The sequence below is a fragment of the Elgaria multicarinata genome, chromosome 1, assembly GCF_023053635.1.
Source record: "Elgaria multicarinata webbii isolate HBS135686 ecotype San Diego chromosome 1, rElgMul1.1.pri, whole genome shotgun sequence".
Classification (NCBI taxonomy): domain Eukaryota; kingdom Metazoa; phylum Chordata; class Lepidosauria; order Squamata; family Anguidae; genus Elgaria; species Elgaria multicarinata.
The window spans coordinates 180916998-180936415 of NC_086171.1; the positions used below are offsets into that span (position 1 = coordinate 180916998).

The 19418-nt window shown below is 46.2% G+C and overlaps 1 protein-coding gene across 2 annotated transcripts in view; it reads left to right on the top strand.

The window, feature by feature from the left end:
* Positions 1-12885, top strand: part of MTCL2 (microtubule crosslinking factor 2) — an 87958-nt gene extending 75073 nt beyond the window's left edge. For both annotated transcript variants that reach the window (XM_063144911.1, XM_063144901.1), the window contains exons 11-15: positions 496-747; positions 2531-2602; positions 2840-2910; positions 4805-6248; positions 8373-12885. In XM_063144911.1, coding sequence (XP_063000981.1) covers positions 496-747; positions 2531-2602; positions 2840-2910; positions 4805-6248; positions 8373-8522 — 1989 coding nt within the window. In that variant the 3' untranslated portion in view covers positions 8523-12885. The remainder of the gene's footprint in view (positions 1-495; positions 748-2530; positions 2603-2839; positions 2911-4804; positions 6249-8372) is intronic.
* Positions 12886-19418: the final 6533 nt, after the last annotated feature.

Here is a 19418-nt window from a genome sequence, read left to right on the forward strand (position 1 = left end):
TTCCCCTTAAGAAGCGAGCTCTACGACTTTGGTGCCACCACAAAAAAGGCCTTCCCACTGTACTTCATGGGGACATGAAGCAAGGCCTCTGAGAAGGATCTTAATACAAGGGGATTCTTATAGGGGAGCAAGTGCTTCTGCTTCCTTTGCAGAATGCTGCTTGAGTTTGGCACCATTCCTTTAGGGCAGCCCTCCCCAACCTGATGCCCTCCAGATGTTTTGGACTAATAGTTCCCAGCATTCCTGGCCATTGGTTGATGGGAGTTGAAGTCCAAAACATCTGGAAGGCACTAGCTTGGGGGAAGTCTGCCTTAGGGCATGAAATGAGTCTGCTCACCTTCTTGCAGTGACCTCACCCTACCCCACCCTCAAAAGGCGGTGGGCTATTTCCCATCGCCAGCTCTGAACCCAGGAGGTTCTGCCCTATCCAAAAGTAAGCTGGTGCCTTTGGTTTAACGGGGTTCTCTGAGACAGTGGCTCTCTTGCTCCTCACAGCTGGAATCCAAGGCTGGGAAAGGCCTGGCGGAGCGAGCTCTCTCTGACTGGAAAACGGCTCTGAAGAGGGAGCGGGAAGAGCACCAGCACCTCCTGGCTGAGTCCTACAGCGCTGTCATGGACCTGACCAAGCAGCTGCAGATCAGTGAGAAGAACTGGGACCAGGAGAAACTGGAGCTCCTGGGACGTTTCAAGGACGAGCAGCAGCAGGCAGAGCAGCAAGTGAGGGAGCTGCAGAACAAAATTAACCAGGTGCGAACTGAGGGGGCATCTTGCGTCTTAGACACAACTCCCCCTCCTTGCTCAGCTCTCTGTAAATATTGGCATGCTTTCGCCAGACGTAATACGGGCTCCCAGCTCTCATTGTCCCCACGTGAGCGTAAGCCTGTGTACAGGCCCAGGGAGCTGGAGCTGATGGCACATTGGACTTGGACTGGAGAGTCCTGGGTTTAGATCCTTGCGTCGCCGTGACGTTCACTGGATGACTTTGGGCACTCAGTATCTCCCAGGCAAATCTACTTTGCAAGGTCATGGTGAGGAGGAGAACCATGTATGCCACCATATCCCCCTTGGGTAATAAAGATGACAGCAACAAGAACAACAATAGTAGTAATAATACTATTGTAATAATAATAGTGATGATGATGATGATAATGTGGAAGGAGGCATGCCTATCCCCTAGACCTCCCTGTTCCAATTAAAACATGCATGTGTTGATACACATAGTACACACAATAAGTAGAGGCTGGTGTCTCCGATGTCAGTGGGGCGATAAATCTGTTCCAGGTTTCAATCAGAATCAGTTAGAACTCTAAAGGAGCACCTTAGATAACTCCTTTAGAGATCTGACTGGTTCTGACTGAAACTTGGAGCAGATTCACTGCCCCACTGACATCGGAGCCACCAGCCTCTGCTGCACACACTAGGGAGGTACACGTGACCCTGCCTCACATCCCCCTCCCCAGCAACATGTGTTCTGGTCATGTGCCTGGTCATGTGCCTTGCACTTTTGGAAGCCACTGGAAGGGGCCTTATGCACTTACATATACACATAAAGCTCTCCCATGCAAGGAGAGATACTGGGCCAGTTGGGTTCCCACCATTCGGAGGAGATCTATGTGTATGCAGCTGTTTGCAGTTTGGGCTCCTTCACACAGCCACCAAAGTCACATCTAGAAGAGACGGCTACGTTGCACAATCCTGCAACTCCATTCACATGTTATTTCAATGCATGAGACAGTTTAAGTAAACCCTGCTAATTAAACATAGGCATTGACACTGCCCCAAACAAAGAGTCTGAGCAGAAAAGGACCACTGTAGTTTGCAGAGCAAATTGCAGAGCAAGGCACATGCTGCAGACGAAGACAAGCACCGCCTTCCGTCTGGTAACAGACAGTCCCCTGAACCTATGAATGGGTTTTCCCATGCAAAATTGCATGGGGGTGCACTGCAATCCCTTGAAACCCAAGAATCTGTTTTTTATGAAGATTCACAATCTCCCAAAAGAAGGAACCTCCAGCCCCAAACCTCATAGAGGCAGGGGATGTTCTGTACCCCTGTACCCCAATAGGCTGAATCTGATACATCAAAATAAAAACGAGATGCTCCTTTACAGCAACTGCATCATCTGTAGGTTTTCCATGATCATTGATGGTCGGGTAGATCCATCTGCCTCCCAGTGGCATGCTGAGCTTATTTCTTGGCCACCAGTTAATGTTCCATTGACATGTCCCCAGCCTGACCCTCTCAGAATGGATCCTAAGCTAGATATCTGCCCCGAAGCTCCAGTTTTTGTATTAGAGATTGATTTTTAGAACAGTATATCTGCCAGATGTGGGTCTTGCAGGGGCCAACCAATATTCCCCTAGTATTTCCATGTCAGTGGGAGGTTTCTGCAGGCAATCAGCCTTGCGATATCCTCACTGTAATGAAATACATAAGGTTACTGTCCACGCCAATGACGCTCTGAGGACAAATAGGCTCTTACGGGCAGGTCAAGCCTGTGAATTGCTTCCTTTTGTCCACTCTCTTTCAGCTGCAGAAGGGCGCTGACCAATGGGCTTTGAAGAACTCTGAAATGGAAAAGCATGGCAGTAGCTGGAAAGAGGTAAGCTGGCCAGAAATGGCCTGAGTTAAAAGTATCCCAATTTTGGTCAGAGGCAGGAATGGAATTGGGACATCATGTGCTTATCACCAGTCAAGTCTTTTTGCCACTGAAGTACAAAGTGAGGTCTTAGGTTATATGGGGAGCTGATACCGCTACCTCTTCATCTGAGTTCCTCTAGCCCTGTCCTAATGTCGTGAGGCACAGCTGTTGATAAAGGCATCTTTGATATTCTTTCAGACTCTTAATGAGAAAATCACTGACAAAGAAACTGTTTCCGAAGTGGACATCAAAGGAAGTAACTTGAAAAGGTGAGATGTGTGCTGAGCTTATTGCAAAGCTCCACAGATCAGCTTTCTATGCTTTGCTCCTTTCGGCTCCTTGAAATAGCCAGCTTGCTCCTTTCCCCCCACCTGCAAAGGAGAGAAGCACACGCTGGCCATGGAATGCAGCAACATTGGCTTCTTCTGTGCATACAAGAGGTTTTAGATGGGCTTATCTGACACCATGGAGAATTTGCCCTACTCAGCTTTGCAACTGGCTGGAAAATGTGGAATGGTGGATCATTCCCACCAGCCCCCAAAACTCTTATCTTCCATGAGTGTGAATGTCCATAGTCCATATGATCATGTTGCTATTTGACCCTCTTTAGGGTACTTCCAGATAGAGGCCTCCTAGCTATTCCACCTTTCCCTACTTAGTGGATTTTTTTGTGGTGAGAAAAGGATGAGAGAAGCAGTGGGAAAACACAGGTGGGTTACAGATGGAAGAGGTCATCTGGATGCACACACGCACACCCCACACAGTAACATTTCATGAATGAGACAGGGCAGCTACACAATAAAAGCCACATCTGGAAGCAAAACCACACAAAGACAAACAAGGAGGTAGAGTGGGCTTCCCATGTTTCTTGGACTGGTGATGCTGGGGAGACTAATATTTTCATCCCGCTTCCTTGCTGAAAGCACAAAACATGTTATCTTGATCATTCTATTGTGTTCTAAGCACTAGTGTGCTGTTTAGTTTTGCCCCTAGTCTCTATTTGTGTCCCATGGAGCTGAATATTTAGGGAAACTCTGTAAAGTGCAATGAATAACCCTAGCTGAGCCAGAGCAAAAGAGGACCCCATTAATTCGTAGAGGGGTTTCTTAGTGCAAATGGACTTGTTTCCCTGATTGCATTGTACAGAGCAGGGAGCATCTGCTCTTCTCTAGGGTTTCATAGCAGTTTTGTCACAAGAAAAGTACTCAATAATGGAGGCATAGCTATCAGAGGTGATGAGAGTCTGAGGTACCCCATGCAAAATCTTATGCCTTTGTACTCCATATTAGTTAATCCAGTTCCATACACTCAGTCATTAACATTAGATTTCTCACATCGCAGTTAAGCATGCTGTGCAGTCGCTACATTAGGAATGTTGAACCTCTTTCAGCCAGAGTGCCAAATTCCATTTTGGAGACACTCTCAGGGCCAACATATGACTGGTGGGCAGAGCTAAAGGCAAAAAAGATGAGGCCAAAGACAGAAATACCAGCGTATTGTAGCTTGAAGCACTTACTGTCAGTAACTTAGCCTTAGGAGAGGCATTTTAGAATGGGAGAAAATGGCACCTATATTGGGAAACCACCAATCAGGGCCAGGAAAAGGATGCACGGCTCTCTGGGGAATCCCAGAAGGCTGGATTGGAACCCCAGGAAGGCCTGATTTGGCCCCTGGGCCTGAGGTTCCCCACCCCTGCATTGCAGTTACTCTCTCTTCTGTTATGGGGGATGCACAGCCTTATACACACATGCATCCACTGTGGATCTCAGGGTCAAGTTCCCAACATTACTTTTCCTACTCGTAATTTTTTTTGGGACAATGGAGAGGGACATGATGGGAAACGTTGTAATGTCAGAACATTGAAATGTAAGTTCTGTATACTAAACTTGAAAGGCAACTGAAGCAGGTCTGCAAATTCCATACATATATCTATCCTCTGTCCATTCAGTCATTAACAGAGTCTTGCGTCATATTTTCCTTGCTTCTCCAGGCATCTTTAGAGATGGATTAAAAAATGACAGGGAAATGGGCCCATCTTGGTGGGCAGAAAAGTAGTTATAGCTAACCCAGGGGAAAAAACTTCTTAGGAAAGACAGAGCCAGAAGGTGGAAATAAGCCACTTTCCCTAATACATGTACTCACTCCCTTCTCTTGCCCTTCCAGGACAAAATCCGTTTCCTCAATGTCTGAATTTGAAAGCTTGCTTGACTGCTCTCCTTACCTTCCTGGCAAAACCAGTCCTGTGATCACAGACAATGCCCGCAGCCAAAAGGGGTCTCCAGCTACACAGGTGTTACAGGACCCTTTAAAGGACTCTGCAGGGCCCAAGAACTGTGCCCATGGGAATAGTGAGCAGCCTATACCTGAGAGCCCGACCCCCAGAAAGCTTGACATCTCTGCGTGTGATTTCACCCAGACAAGCAGGTTCTCTGTGCAGGATCAGACCCAGAAACATATGCAGAGGAGCTACACAGCCCCAGACAAGACGGGGATCCGCATATACTATAGCCCACCTGTGGTACGCAGGCTGGAGCCACCCCTAGTCCACAACAGAGAGGGGAAGATCATGGTGGAGCCTGGGTTCCTGTTCACAATGGCCAAGCCCAAGGAGGAGTCGGACAGCTCAGAAAGCATGTACAGCCGGTGGCTGTGCAACTTCTCCAAGCAGCACCGAGAGCTGCTCGATGGTGGTACGGTTAGCGAGAAAGCTGTGGCCCCCGTCCCCAGGTTTCCACCTTCCCTGCATGACCTTGAAATCTCCGGCAACATGAGTGATGACATGAAGGAGATCACCAACTGTGTCCGGCAAGCTATCCGCTCCAGCTCCCTGGAGAGGAAGATTAAGAGCACGTCTAGCCAGACAGTGGGACTGGCCAGTGTTGGTACCCAGACTATCCAGACTGTCAGCATTGGTTTGCAGACAGACATGCCCAGGGGCAGCATCCACAGCAGCAAGAGCTGGTCTCCACGAAGCTCCTCCCTTATGTCTGTGCGCAGCAAGCAGATCTCGACATCTTTGGACAAGGTCCACTCCAGAATTGAACGGCCCTGTTGCTCCCCCAAGTATGGATCTCCCAAACTCCAAAGAAGATCATCTTCTAAGCTGGACAACTCCAAGGACCGAAGCCTGTGGAACCTCCATCAGGGTAAGCAAAACGGGTCAGCCTGGGCTCGTTCCACCACGACCAGAGACAGTCCAGTTCTCAGCAACATTAACGATGGCTTGTCCAGCTTGTTCAATGTGGTGGAGCATTCTGGGAGCACAGAGTCCATCTGGAAGCCAGGGTGTCCAGAAAGCAAAGCCAAGCCGGAAGCACCCAAGTATGGGATCGTGCAAGAGTTTTTCCGGAATGTGTGTGGCAGAACTCAGAGCCCCACGTTGGTTCCCGAGAAGAAAGACCCAGTAGGGGGTGACAACGCCAGCAAGAAGCCAGAACTTTCCTCCTCAGCTGTGCTCCAGCAGTCTGAAAACACTGCCAAGATCCTTGACAAAAAGCCCTTGAAGCCCAGTTGCAGTGAGGAACCAAAGCTGTCCATCCCAAGCCAAGGTGGCAAGGACAGAGCCTTAAAGGAGCTGGACACCATCTCTGCTACTATTGCCAATGAGGTAATGTCTGTTTAAGGCAGGGATTTGGAACTTCTTTCAGCCTGAGGGCTGAATTCAATTTCGGAAAAGGTCGTGGGGGACCACATTGCAGTGGTAGGTGGGGCCAAGGCTAGGGTGGCCATCTGGAAAGGAGGACTGGGCTCCTGTATCTTTAACAGTTGTATAGAAAAGGGAATTTCAGCAGGTGTCATTTGTTTGCATGCAGCAGCTGGTGAGATTCCCTCTTCATCACAACAGTTAAAACTATAAGAGATCTGCCAACTTCACCTCATACAGTGGCAAAGGGATGGGCCCAGAAATGTCAAAATACTGGTTATCTTTTAGCAAAAGCTATTACTACTAATAGTGAAGCCTTAGGGGAGACATTTCAACCTTTTAGAATGGGGCAGGGGTGGGGTGGGGCAGGGGAAGGGGGCATGGCCATTTGAGCTACCCTGGAGGGCTGAATTGAAAGCCCAGGCAGGCTGCACTTAGCTTGCAAGCCTGAGGTTTGACCCCCTCTGTTTTAAGACATAACATATGAACCTTAGAAGCAGAAGCTGCTCAGTTCCTAACCTGCCTCTGAAAAGGCATCTTCCATTTAATGAATATTTGGCAGCCAGAGGCAACACCCACCCACACGGACACACCGTTGACAGCCTTCCAACATTTTTTGGTGTGGCCGCTGTCAGCTTTTAAAGAGAGATGTCCAAATGGGGCTGGACATAAAAAATCACCCAGAGAGCATCGGCTATGGGATGGTATATAAATGCAATAAATAAATAAATGAACTGACGTGAAGACCCATGGAAAGAGATCTGTTATGACTGCATTTATTTATTTATTTTATTTGTTACATTTATATACCACCCCATAGCCGAAGCTCTCTGGGCGGTTTACAAAAGTTTAAACAGTAAACATTAAATGTTGAGCCATGGGAGTTAATAATACACATTGTACAGGCTCGGTAACTTCCTATTCCCAAATCGGGGTTTACTTATAGAATAGGTGATGTTGGCTTCAACAGCTGCCCATCCTGCCTTCTTGCACTTTCTGTTCTAGCAATGAGGTTGCGGGCAGATTATACAAATCTTCTCAAAGAGGAGCACAGGGCACTGACTGCATGAAATAAGGCAGGCTGGTTATCAAGCTGCATGCAAGGCAGGGGTCTTGACAGTAGCTGCTGTTAGCTTTGATACAGTACATTTCAGCCAATCAGAGTGGTTCAACTGCATTATCTCCACAGCAGTGGATGTTGGTGGCTCCGATGTCAGTGGGACGGTGAATCTGCACCAGGTTTCAGTCAGAACTCTAAAGGATCTATCCAAGCTGCTTAGAGTTTTGACTGGTTCTGCTTCACTGCTCCACAGCATCTGAGAGCCAGTGTGGTGTAGTGGCTAAAGTGTCAGACTGGGAGTTGAGAGATCCGGGTTCTAGTCCCCACATGGCCATGGAAACCAACTGGCTGACTTTGGGCCAGTCACAGACTCTCAGCCCAACCCACCTCACAGGGTTGTTGATGTGAGGATAAAATGGAGAGGAGGAGGATTATGTACGCTACCTTGGGTTCCTTGGAAGAAAGAAGGTGGGATATAAATACGATAATACATACTTAAATACATAGAATCATAGAATAGTAGAGTTGGAAGGGGCCTATAAGGCCATCAAGTCCAACGAATCCACCCCAAAGCATACCTGACAGAGGGTTGTCCAGCTGCCTCTTGAATGTCTCCAGTGTGGGAGAGCCCACAACCTCCCTAGGTATTGGTTCCATTGTCGTACTGCTCTAACAGTCAGGAAGTTTTTCCTGAGGTCTAGCTGGAATCTGGCTTCTTGGAACTTGAGCCCATTATTCCAATGTCCTGCACTCTGGGAGGATCAAGAAGAGATCCTGGCCTTCCTCTGTGTGACAACCTTTTAAGGATTTGAAGAGTGCTCTGTGAGGTAAGGCTATTGCTATCTCCATATTGCAGATTTGGAGAAGAAAAGTATAGGAATGAGGGCATAGCAGTAAGCCTTAAGGCCATTTGGAAGTTTGTTGGTGAAGGGACATTTGAACAAGATCCATGCTTGTTCCCAGGTCTCAGTCAGTGGTGTTCTTCCATGTCCACCTTTTTTCAGCCTGCCACCCTTTTCTCTTTGCAGGACGTTGCCTGTGATTGCAGCTCCCAGTCGCTGACCTCCTGTTTTGCTCGGCCATCACGCTCAGCTGTCCGCCACTCCCCTTCCAAGTGCAAGTTGCACCCCGCTGAAGGCAGCCGGGTGGAAGAGAAAGCAGCGCCCCCGAGTGAGTGAGGGGGCTGCACTTGCTGGTGTGCTGATGGAAGAGCATCTCTGCCCTGGAACCAACCGCCAGTCCCATGGCCATCTGTCGGACTGGCGACCTCTGAGCCAGCCACAGGCGAGGGGCTCTGCTCTTGGATACTCAGAGCAGTGACGTACAGCACTGCCTGTCTGTCTTAGCTCAGCAAGGAAACCTGCAACTCCGAAGCGGTGCTCTATAGCCAGGGGACAGAGTGGGAGTCTTACTAGGGGCATGGTTTCTTGTCACTGGAAGCCTTTCAGTCCCTTCCCCGCCTCCCTCAGTAGGAATGTGATCTACAAGAGCTGGACACTGCCAGAGTCTATTGAAGCAGTCGGTGCTGTTTTCATGGCATCGTGTGTGTGTGTGTGTGTGTGCGTGTGTGTGTGTCTCTCCTTTGTGAAAGATGTGTCACAGTGAGAGGCATCAGGGAGTGTTGTGAAGTATCAGTGGAGCTGCTTGGCTGTGTCTGAGGGGGAGGGAGCACCAGAGAGCTGGTTTCAAAGCCTTAAGAACTCCGAAGAACAGCTGTGCTGAAGGATTGTCCCTGACTGAGGCACTTGCTGAGGTGTACAGAGAGGGAGGATTGGGAGGTGGGAGAGGGTGTTGTCAAATCTTTGCTAAGGAAATGCCACCATAACATCAGTGCTCTGGGCTTTTGAGTAGAACTAGGCTGGAAACAGACTGGTCTGCGACCATGTCCCTGTGGGCAGTTCTTTTCGGGTGTGTCCAACCTGTGGTGCCATTACTGGGCTGTGCTCCCAGCCTGCACTGCAGTTAAGTCCTGGCACAGAGTATGGTCATACAGAAGTGATGCCAGCAGTGAACCATTTCTTCCTCAAACAAGGGCCCCATTTGAGCCACCACTTCTGCAGGTTTGGTGCAGGAGGCAACCATGGTGCCACACGGCCTGGGTTGCCTTCCTGTCCACTTGCATCAAGCTTCCCATGATTACTAAGAGGCAGAAGTAGAGTTGGGCTTTCCTCTTTAGGCCGCTGATGTCATCTCGATAGCTCTGAACAATGGTTGCTTTGTTGTATCGGCCTCTGCTTCTGTGCTTGGCTGGCCAGGGTGTAGTTGAGCATAGGGCCGTCACAGAAAGGGAAAGCTATCCTGCCATGTCTCCAGCCCCGTTCCCACTTTTCCCTGCCCCATGCAATGGATGGCTGCAGCTATTCCTAAGGAGAATAGGTGCTGCCTTTTTTTTTTTTTTTACAGGAAATCTCAGCACATCTGTGACCAACAGGATTCTGTAAGAATGATTGTTTTAAGGGAGAAAGGACTCAGTGCAGTGGCAAACAAGCACAGATCCATTAAAATGAAAACCCTGGGAGACAGTGGAAAGGTAGAGGAGGTAGCACCTTTCCAGTACTGAGTGGGGTGCAGAACATTCCAGCGACCTGGGAGGTGTGTGTGGCAACTTCACATCTCAGGGCAGGGCTTCTCCTGTGTCATATTCCCTGTTTGTTGCAGCAAGGACTCCAGTTACTCAACAGTTCAATGCTTGGTAGTTCCCATGCATTGACCCTCTCTTAGGACAAAGGCATCTCTTGGCTTGCTGTCCTTTTGGCTCCCCTTGTGTGTCTGGGATTATCTGCTCACATAATCAACTTTCAGAGCCCCAGCAGAGGACCTCACTGTGCACTGACCTTTCCTCCTTGGGGGAGGAGGGATTGGGGGGGGGATGTCAGGTGCTCCCCCTGTTTCTGTAGCACAGGCTCATTGATATTGCAGTGCCTCCTAAGTGACACTTCTGCAGGGCAGTGGTCTGCATGTGTAGGACAGTGCTGCCTCACAGTAGTTAGAGCATCCTGAAGTAACCTAGAGACTTCAGTGATGTACACCACCAGCATCAAACGGCAGTGCCTCATCACTGTGTAGAGCACAACTCGGACCAAGCACTAGCTTCTTAGGAAGTACCCTTCTAGAGAGGGACAGTCCTCCTGGGATTACATCACTTGAGAATGCAGCTTGAGGATCAGGTTTCTCTTTGTAAAAAAGAAAAGAAAAATCAACTCAAAACTCCATGCATATAAAACACTTGCCTATCAGGCAGAAGATTAGTTAGAACACTTTCCCTGATGTGTCAGCTTTCCAAAGTCAGGAAACATTTGATGTGACAGAGTTTAAACATGCCACATGATCCCACCTGCATTCTAAAGAGGTATAGTCTCAGGGAGGGGCTGTACCATCTGTTTTATATAAAAATGCACAACAGTCCTTACAGAGGGTCAGGGAAGAATGTTCCCGAGTAAAGGTGCAATAGAATCTGACTGATCGATATCAAGGTCAGATGGTGTTGCTACTACAAGATAACTGGTCACTATCATGGACTACAGAGACGATTAAAATTGTCCTAGCCTCCTCCATCACTCAGGTCAGAGAGACTTTGGAAATCTCAAATCATTATGGAGCTTCTCAGATGAGTTGTTGCAAACTGTGTGAACATGGTTGGCCACTCTGTGAACAGAATGCTGGACTAGATGGACCCTTGATCTGATCCAGCATGGCTCTTCGTATGTTCTTAAACAAGTTTCTTTGAATATCCCCCGTCTGGAACCTGTGTGAATTTTGGCGGTTTTTTTAATACACTGATGAATTTGTATCATGCAGTTTGTAATTTTAATTTGTACTTCTCACTAATATGAGATAAAGTTCAATTAATTATCTAAATAATGACTATTGCAGCAGTATAAATATATGTGGCATTCTATTATCTATTATAAAATTATCTATTGTGACATGTTTACAACTAGAGACCATAGAATTTAAAAAAACCAGCCTAAATTCTCCAGCAAACTAAGCTGAATTTTGCAATACAAAAATTATGCTAAATATATTTGCTAATTTTGCCTAATTTATTCTGCTACTCCTAGTCATGGAGAGGGGCAAAAAAGAATTTAAAGTAATCCTTTCCCTTTTGCTTGGAGATTCTGCTCAGCTCATCTTCTACCTCCTCAGATTTCACCAGAGTTACCCACTTCATTGTCCACAAACTTTCAAGCATATCTTTACTCTACTAAGGCATAGAAATTGATTGCAAAATATACATTTTTGTACCATTTTATTCATAAGGTCAGTCAAATTTGCACCATTTAATTCATAATGTCAGTCAAATCTGGACTTGGCTTAGAATGTTTATTTCAGCTCTTGTCATAATATTAAAACCAATACCCAACCACTAAGAATTGGGTGAGTTGGGTCAGCAGGTGTCTATCTGATCTTGTGCCCTAGAGCAGCCTTCATAAGAGCTGGAAAGGAGGGGGGTCAGTGTGCATCCTGGTTCTCCCCCCGCCCCCCACTCACTAGGGACATTTCTGATGCTTGGACTTTGCAGCCTACTAAGGAGAAACACAAAAATAATCGGGCCAGTCCTTCCCTTGAAACTTCTGCAGTTGTCAGCTCTGTGATTTCTTTACACAAATATTTGCTGGAAAAGACCAAGAAGCCAAGGTGGTTATTAAGGGATGAATGATGCCTCTGGGACTCCATTAGAGATGTCTGAGTGTGCTGTTTTGGTTATTGTTCTTTTGTTGAGTGACAGGCATTTGCTCCTATTGCAGTCTCCCTTGTTCTGACATGCATGTCCATTATGTTCCTATTTGTAATCAAAGATCTGTGTTGCCATTTCTAACAGGGAAGATGATTCAGGAGGACCTGCAGTTTCATCCTTCGTGTGGAAATAAGCCCAATTGAATTCAGTGATGCTTACTTCCAAGCATAAGATGGCAGCTGAAGTTTGACTTCAATTAAAAACACAAAAAGCAAAACCAACTTAGGTCACCCCTGCCTAACATACTTTTATTATTGGAGTAGGTTTCGTGGATCCTCTGTATGGTTCTTGTCAGTTTTACAAAGTAGAAGTTTGGATAGTTCCTTCAGGCAATCACTTAATTTTATTCTCTCTCTCCCCTTCACCCACCCCATTGTCATTGTGTACCTTCAAATTGCATTAGCCAATGCAGCTAGACTGAAGCCTAGTGATCACTAAGCAAAAACATCTCCATTATTCTTTCTATTTTCATGCAATAGCAGGCTATGTAGAGCACAGGCCAAAGGGTGGGGAAATCAGTGTAACTTTAGATCCTTGATCTCCTTTTAAAGGAGTTTCTTTAAATACTGACATTCTCTAAATTTGGAGGTAGGGAAGCAGGTGAGCCAGGTAGAAGATTAGCCAAGATAAAAATACCCTTTGGATTATGGGATTGCAGGTGCAAGGTAGCCAGCACTGTCCTTGTACGACAGTCTGGAGATACGCTTGCTTGGTTTAGCAGGGAATGAGTTCATTCTCAAGGGAGGCAACCAGTCCAATCCCTAAATATAGAGGTGGTAGAAAAGACTGGAGGAGCAGCAAAATAATAATAAAAATAAAAATTGGAAAGTGACACTGCCAAATAGTTTGTGATGTCTCAAGGTAAAAATCAGTATCACTTGCACTGGATATCATATAAACAGCTGCACAATGGAGAAGTGTTTACACTGCCTTGAGCACAGGGAAAGGAAGAAGGGCCAGCCAGGATTCTTCAAGAGCCAGTTCCTGTGTTATTTTCATTGCATTACTTGCAGGAGCACATGTGCCTTCTGCATCCCCCTTCGGACGTTGCAGGCAAGCTCATTTAAAGTGACATAAGAACAGGTTCTTAAGTGCTGAATGTGAAAACCAGAATAATGTACAGCTAATAAGAGGCAAGGGGATAAAAGGACAAGGTGTCAGGCAGGAGCTGCAGCAAGCACATCCTAACCCCATGCCCTCAGGTAGAGTGGGACTCCCAGTATTGGGATTCAGCATACAGTGGGCTCACGAGATGGTTCAGCCCAGCCTCTTTTGCTTTAATCCCAGTGAACTGCTACATCCTGTTCCTAGGTAGCTCAGCTGTTTCCTTCTGGCAGGCCAGCAAGATTCATGCAAATATCACATCTGTGGCCTTCTTCTCAGTCTATCCCCAACTGTGTGAGTGATTCTGTTACCGCTCACAACTGAGGCATTGCCGCCACCAAGCGCCTTACCGTGCCAGGGAGACAGAGATACCGTCTGCTGAGCTCTTGCTGTCTTCTTCCACATACTGAGGCGGGTAGAGCTTGTTCTCACCTGAAGAACGGAATGCAAAGCAGACATTGGCAGCTGACCAGCTCGGGGCTGGACAGCTTTTCTGGGGCAGCCCCTTTCTATTCCTTGCATGAATTTGTAAAAGGGGGTGGGCAGGGAGCGGGGTTAAACACACCTGCTAACTCCTGATGTTGTAAATACTTCCTTTGGGGATGGTTTTTAGCATTTTCATTGGGAACTTCTTCTTTTTTTAAAGGATCTTCTACTTTTTGGATTGTGATTTTTTTTTATTTTTACAAATGCCTTTTAATTATTTGTATATTCTTAAAAGTTTGTCTTACTCTGTAAATAACTGTGTTGGATATTTCTCAGTATGAAATTAATGGGACTTGGGACATTTTGTCATTAGCAGATAACAGCCCCGTGCTTCAGGCCTGTAGCGTCCCCTTTGCCAATCAAGCTGAAATGGCCAATGTGTCTCAATGCTCACAGCAACTGGACTTTACCTTGGCAGTTGGTGGAAGGTATGAGACTGGGCACATCATGAGAGATGGACTGTGTGCAATCCACAGTTTTGTAATGGAGTGTTTTTATCATCTTTCTCCACCCAACCTGGAAAAACAGTACCACCACAAAAACTGGCCTCTACTGAGTAGAGTCCCCAGAGGACTGGACATGCTAAAAATGGTTCTATCAAAATTGAATGTGAGCCAGTTCAACTGCTGAGCTTCCCACCCTCACACCTGGCTAAGTCGGCCATGGCCTATTTTCCAGTCAGTCTGTGTCTCTCCGCCTCCAAGGAAGGCTGTGTGCATCGGATGGTGCTGATCTTTCTCCATACCTAGGCATCTCATTTCGTTCTCACCTCATTACTTCATTTCCTTATATGAGTGTGCAAAACGCAGCAGAACTGAAGTACAGGTAGATGGCTAGTTCATGCTGAAGGCTGTCTGTCTACCACCTCTTGCTCATTCTCGTGACTCTCAGTATTCTGCAAAAGAACAAACCCCAATTATTTCAAACTGAGTTGAAAAGTGCCTCAGGAGGCTGCAATTTTGAGCATTGAAGAGGCATGAGAGATACTTAACTCATAAGAGCTGTTTCGAGCCCCACAATTGGCTCTTTGCTTTTCCTCCTGAGGGGTACTAGATGCATGTTTGCAAGGGTAAATATGTATCTGGAATCCCATAGCAGAAAAACAACATCTGGGGGTGGGGGTGGGGGTGGCAGCATTTTCATGGAACAACAACTGACAGGAAAGAAGTCTACCACCATTCCTCAATTCTACCACCCTGCAATCTTCTGAAACTGCTTTTCATTTGAAAAAACAGCCTGACAAGGGTGCTCCATTACACACAATTGCATCTAACCTTTAGTTTGCCCTATCACTTCTAACAGGGTGGTTCATGCTTTTTGTTTCTGAGGCAGTGATGTCCTCCCACAGTGTCTGCTCTTCTCCACCTCACTCACTACACAAAGGGGGCTTTTTCACACAGCCTCCATGTGAAAATGAAAATTCTCCACACAGCGCACAATTGATTTATGGAATTCTCTGCTTCAGTCTGTGGCAAGGCCCACTGGCTTAGACTTGAAAGGAGAGGAGGCCAGTTCATGAAGGATAGATCTTCTAATGGGAGCTAGCTATGAGGGATAAATTGAGCCTTGGTGTTCATGGGCATATGCCTCAGGATACCAGTTGCTGGAGGTCAACAGCAGGAGAAAGCTGTTGCCTTCATGCCCTGCTTATGGGCTTCCCAGAAACATCGGACTGGCCTGTTTGGGATGGAGGATTCGGAACTAGGTGGTCATTTGTGTGATCCAGCAGGGCTTGTATTATGAAAATTTCCTCAGAAGGTATGCTAGTTTTAAAGGGCCTTTTATGATGCAGCACATCATTCCCCACTCCCAACATCATGGGGACCCTTTTCACACAAACAGCTGCCCATGTGAAACGGGCAGTAAATTCACTATGTGAGGATTTTGCCACCTCAGAAATAAATGTCTGGGGATTGTGTATATCTTTTCTGAGTAGTATGATGGACCCCTGGTTGCTTGTATTACACATGCTCATTTCCCTCTCTTCGATCCTATAGTCTCTAGTGAAATTGGTTTTGTAGATTTTTGAAGCACGACAAAAAATGGCAAAATCAGTTTCAAGAAAGACCATAGCAAAAAGCTGTGTTCAAATGTGATGCTAACCCATGGTTTAGCACTGTGTATATGAGCAGCAGCATGTCTCAGGCTCATGCACTCATGCCTTCTGTCTCTGGCACAGTTTTAAGGAGATTGGAAGCTTTCACATCTGTTTTCAACTGACCGTGGTTACTCATATCTAAACTGAGAACAACAGTTAGTGTTAACTATGGTTTAGAAAACAAGCAAGGATCAATAGCCATGGTTTGAAGCTGGTTTATTTCTCTAAAGTTAACACTAGCTACAGTTTGTTCAGGTTAGTTAAACCACAATTAGTTCAACCACTGGTCAACTATTTTTCATTAAACCATAGTTCAATTACAATTAGTTGAAAGTAGAAGTGAAAACTTCCAATATTTTCACTGTCTACTGGAGGTAGTTCAACTGTGGATGAAGTGTTAAGTTCAATGGTAGTTAGATGAACCACAGTTACTTCAACTACTGTCAGTTGAAAATGAAAGCAAAAACTTCGTCTCTCCACAGCCCTAGTGGAGGCTTGTGCATGTAACACTAACCGCTGTTTAGTCTGGCCAATGTGTGTATTGCTCCCAGGAGTGGGGTGAGGAATAACTGTAATACTATCACGTCTGCGAAATGTTAATTGTACACAGCTTGACTCTGCTTTCTATCTTGCTTGAGTTCCCCAAACAGCCCACAGAGTTCCTCTGACTGCTCTTTGCTGCTTTGAAGTACCCTCTGCCCCCAAATTACCCAAAGGACAGTTTTCTGCTGGCAGGAAATGGATTTTCAGAATCAACTTAATGCAATCTGTACCCCATGCTGGCTGAATGTGGGAAGGAATGTCACCTTCAGTCTTCGCTTTCCAGGTGCCATTTTTAAGTCAATGACGCCTAAGAGATAACATTTCAAAGCTGGAAGGCTAACTGTTATAACCTCAACATTTCTCCTAAGGGCAATACTGCCACAGAGTCCATCTGGATGCTCAAATGTCCCCAGGAAGAGCTCTATTCTCTTAGAATAGCTTGGCTTATATCATTCTGTGATGTGCTAGGGAATTTTATCCCACATCAGATGGTGTGGCCAAATGAACATCTTTTATAGGCTCAGTGACTGGCCAAGTTGAATTGACCAGTCCCTATTGAACCCCACAGAAGGCTTTGCTGATATTGGGTGGCTTTTTCTCTGGAATTTCATCCCAATACTAGGCTCTGTGATCGAACGCTAGTCATAAATACAACCATCCCAAGCAGAATATGCCCTGGGCTGTCTGCCTCCTGCTGGTAGAGCCCAGGGCACACACAGCTGTCTGGCTTTTATAGGGGACCCCCCCTTTTAATACATATAAAAAGAATCAAGTGTCAACAGGTGGTGACATTATATCATGCTGCCACCTTAAATCATAGAAGTGGCCAGGCTGACCTCCCATTACAACCATTCCTATTCCCTAAAAGAATGAAGGTGAGAGGTCTTATCATATAAGACACTAATTCCCAGGGCTTCTAGTGAGAACACAGCCCATCTTAGACTTCAGCCCAGACTTTGAAGGAGGGGCATTTCTCCACCTGTCCAGATTATTTCCCCATTTGTGGCTACTCTAAATGCAATTTTGGTCATGCTTTTAAGCTGAACATTCTCATGCAAGGTTCACGCTGCTAGTATTTTGGTTCACCTAAGTTGCAGGTGTACACCTAGGATGCATGACTTAGGTGTATGTCATATTGATTTGCTCATACAGAGGTGACCTGGTTTAAATATGATGCCAGTCACATGGAACACCACATGGGTATTTTTTAAACATGTTTCAACCATGCTGTCTTTGGTTTTGCAGTCTTCATTCATGGATTGACACCTTCTGTTTCTAACAATTTTCTTTCTTTCTGCCGTTATTTCACCTTCATTTCTTGGGGTTCTCTCCCATCACATTCCCAGCTGACACTGAGTCTTGATCTCATTCATTCTGCTTACCTTTTCTCATGATATGTCTCCACCCATGTTTTCCTTGCATTGCTCCCACCATGCTTCTGTGGGTCACTCTGTTCCTCCTTTGCTTTACTTTGTTGGTTACTTATGGTGCTTCCCCTCCCTTTTTGATATTACTTCTGTTTTTCCTTTGGTCATTTCATCCTCATTTGCCTCATTCTAACCCTCTTCCACGTCATGTTTCCATTGCTCTTCATGACCCCTGCTGACATTCCTCATCTCCGCCATAAACATCACTGCTGTCTCAGGGCTGGTTCGTGCTGAACGTCTCCACATAATCCACTGGGCCTGGTAGTCCAAACTGTTTATTTGTCAAACCTTTACTCACATACATATTTTAATCTTTCATTTAATTCATCCAGTGTTAATGTATCATGCATCCTCCTGCATCGATCCTGGAACAGTGACGCCCCCGTTTTCTCTCTCTCAGATATCACTGTCCCTTTACCCTTCCATGCCTCTTTTCTATTGCTGCTCCTATTTTCTCTGGCCCTTCGCTCCTGTAGTCCACTCATTATTTTTTCCATGTCCACCTCATATGTCTTTCATCCATGGTTTTATAATATGACTCTAGATCATGTACATGTGTCCACGTTGCTCCCTTTTGCTTGCCATTTCTGCCCAGGAGTCTGTTCACCATCCTACTTCAACCTTCTGCTCTCATTGTCTTTGTTCCTTCCAGTTCCCATTGGGCTAGTGTAATTCTACAGCATGATGCTCACTTTGGCTGGTTATTTTCACCTTTTGAATTTTGGAGTTCCCTTGGTTACGTTACATACTCAAAAGAAAACAGAGCACATGCTTGGCATGCAGAAGATCCCAGGTTCAACCCCCAGCATCTCCAGATAGGGCTGGAAAAACTCTTGCTTGAAACCTTAGAGAGCTGCTGCCAGTCAGTGTCAACAATACTGGGCTAGATGGACCAAGGCTCTGACTTGTTTAAGGTATCTTCTTGTGTTCCTATCCATCCTTATCTCTTCCAACCTTTCCTTTACTTTTTCCTTGCACTTACATATTTTTCCCCTTGATTTCCCCTCCGCTGATGCTTTGCATATCATACCTGGTTTCTAAGGCTGTAGCTAGACCTATGGTTTATCCCAGGATTGCCCTGGGGTCAAACCTGTTCATCTAAGTGCCACACAGGGCATCCAGCACTCAGGCAGGGGCGAACCCAGGATGATCCTGGGATAAACCTTAGGTCTAGCTACGGCCTATGTCTCCAATTCCCACTGGTTCCCCACCCACCCCTTTCATCAATCACTGCCATTGTGTTTTACTGTCTCCCTATTCTGATCTCAGTCTCTGCTCATTACATGGTATGTTTTTTAAGTCTTCATTGGGCATGATCAAATATATTTGATATAGGGTGGGATAAAAATGTTTTAAATAAACAAGCCACTTTTGGGCTGAGGTGCATGCCTTTTTGAATATTCAAGCTGCAGGTGCAGGTTGATACGTCATCCATTCCTGGGTGGCAACTCATGCATAACCTGTGGCCTTTTCTAGGGTTATGCGACGGTTGTTTAACCCTCATACAACCCAAGCTGCCTGGGTTCAGACAACATAACAAGCTGCGGCTTGAATATTCAAAAATTGCTTGGCATATGCCGCAGCCAACTGTGGCTTAAACAAGCTATATTGGGGTGTGGTCATAGTGTGAACTGGGTCATTTGTCCCTCCCCATTGCCCTCCTATCTCTTGTCTTTCT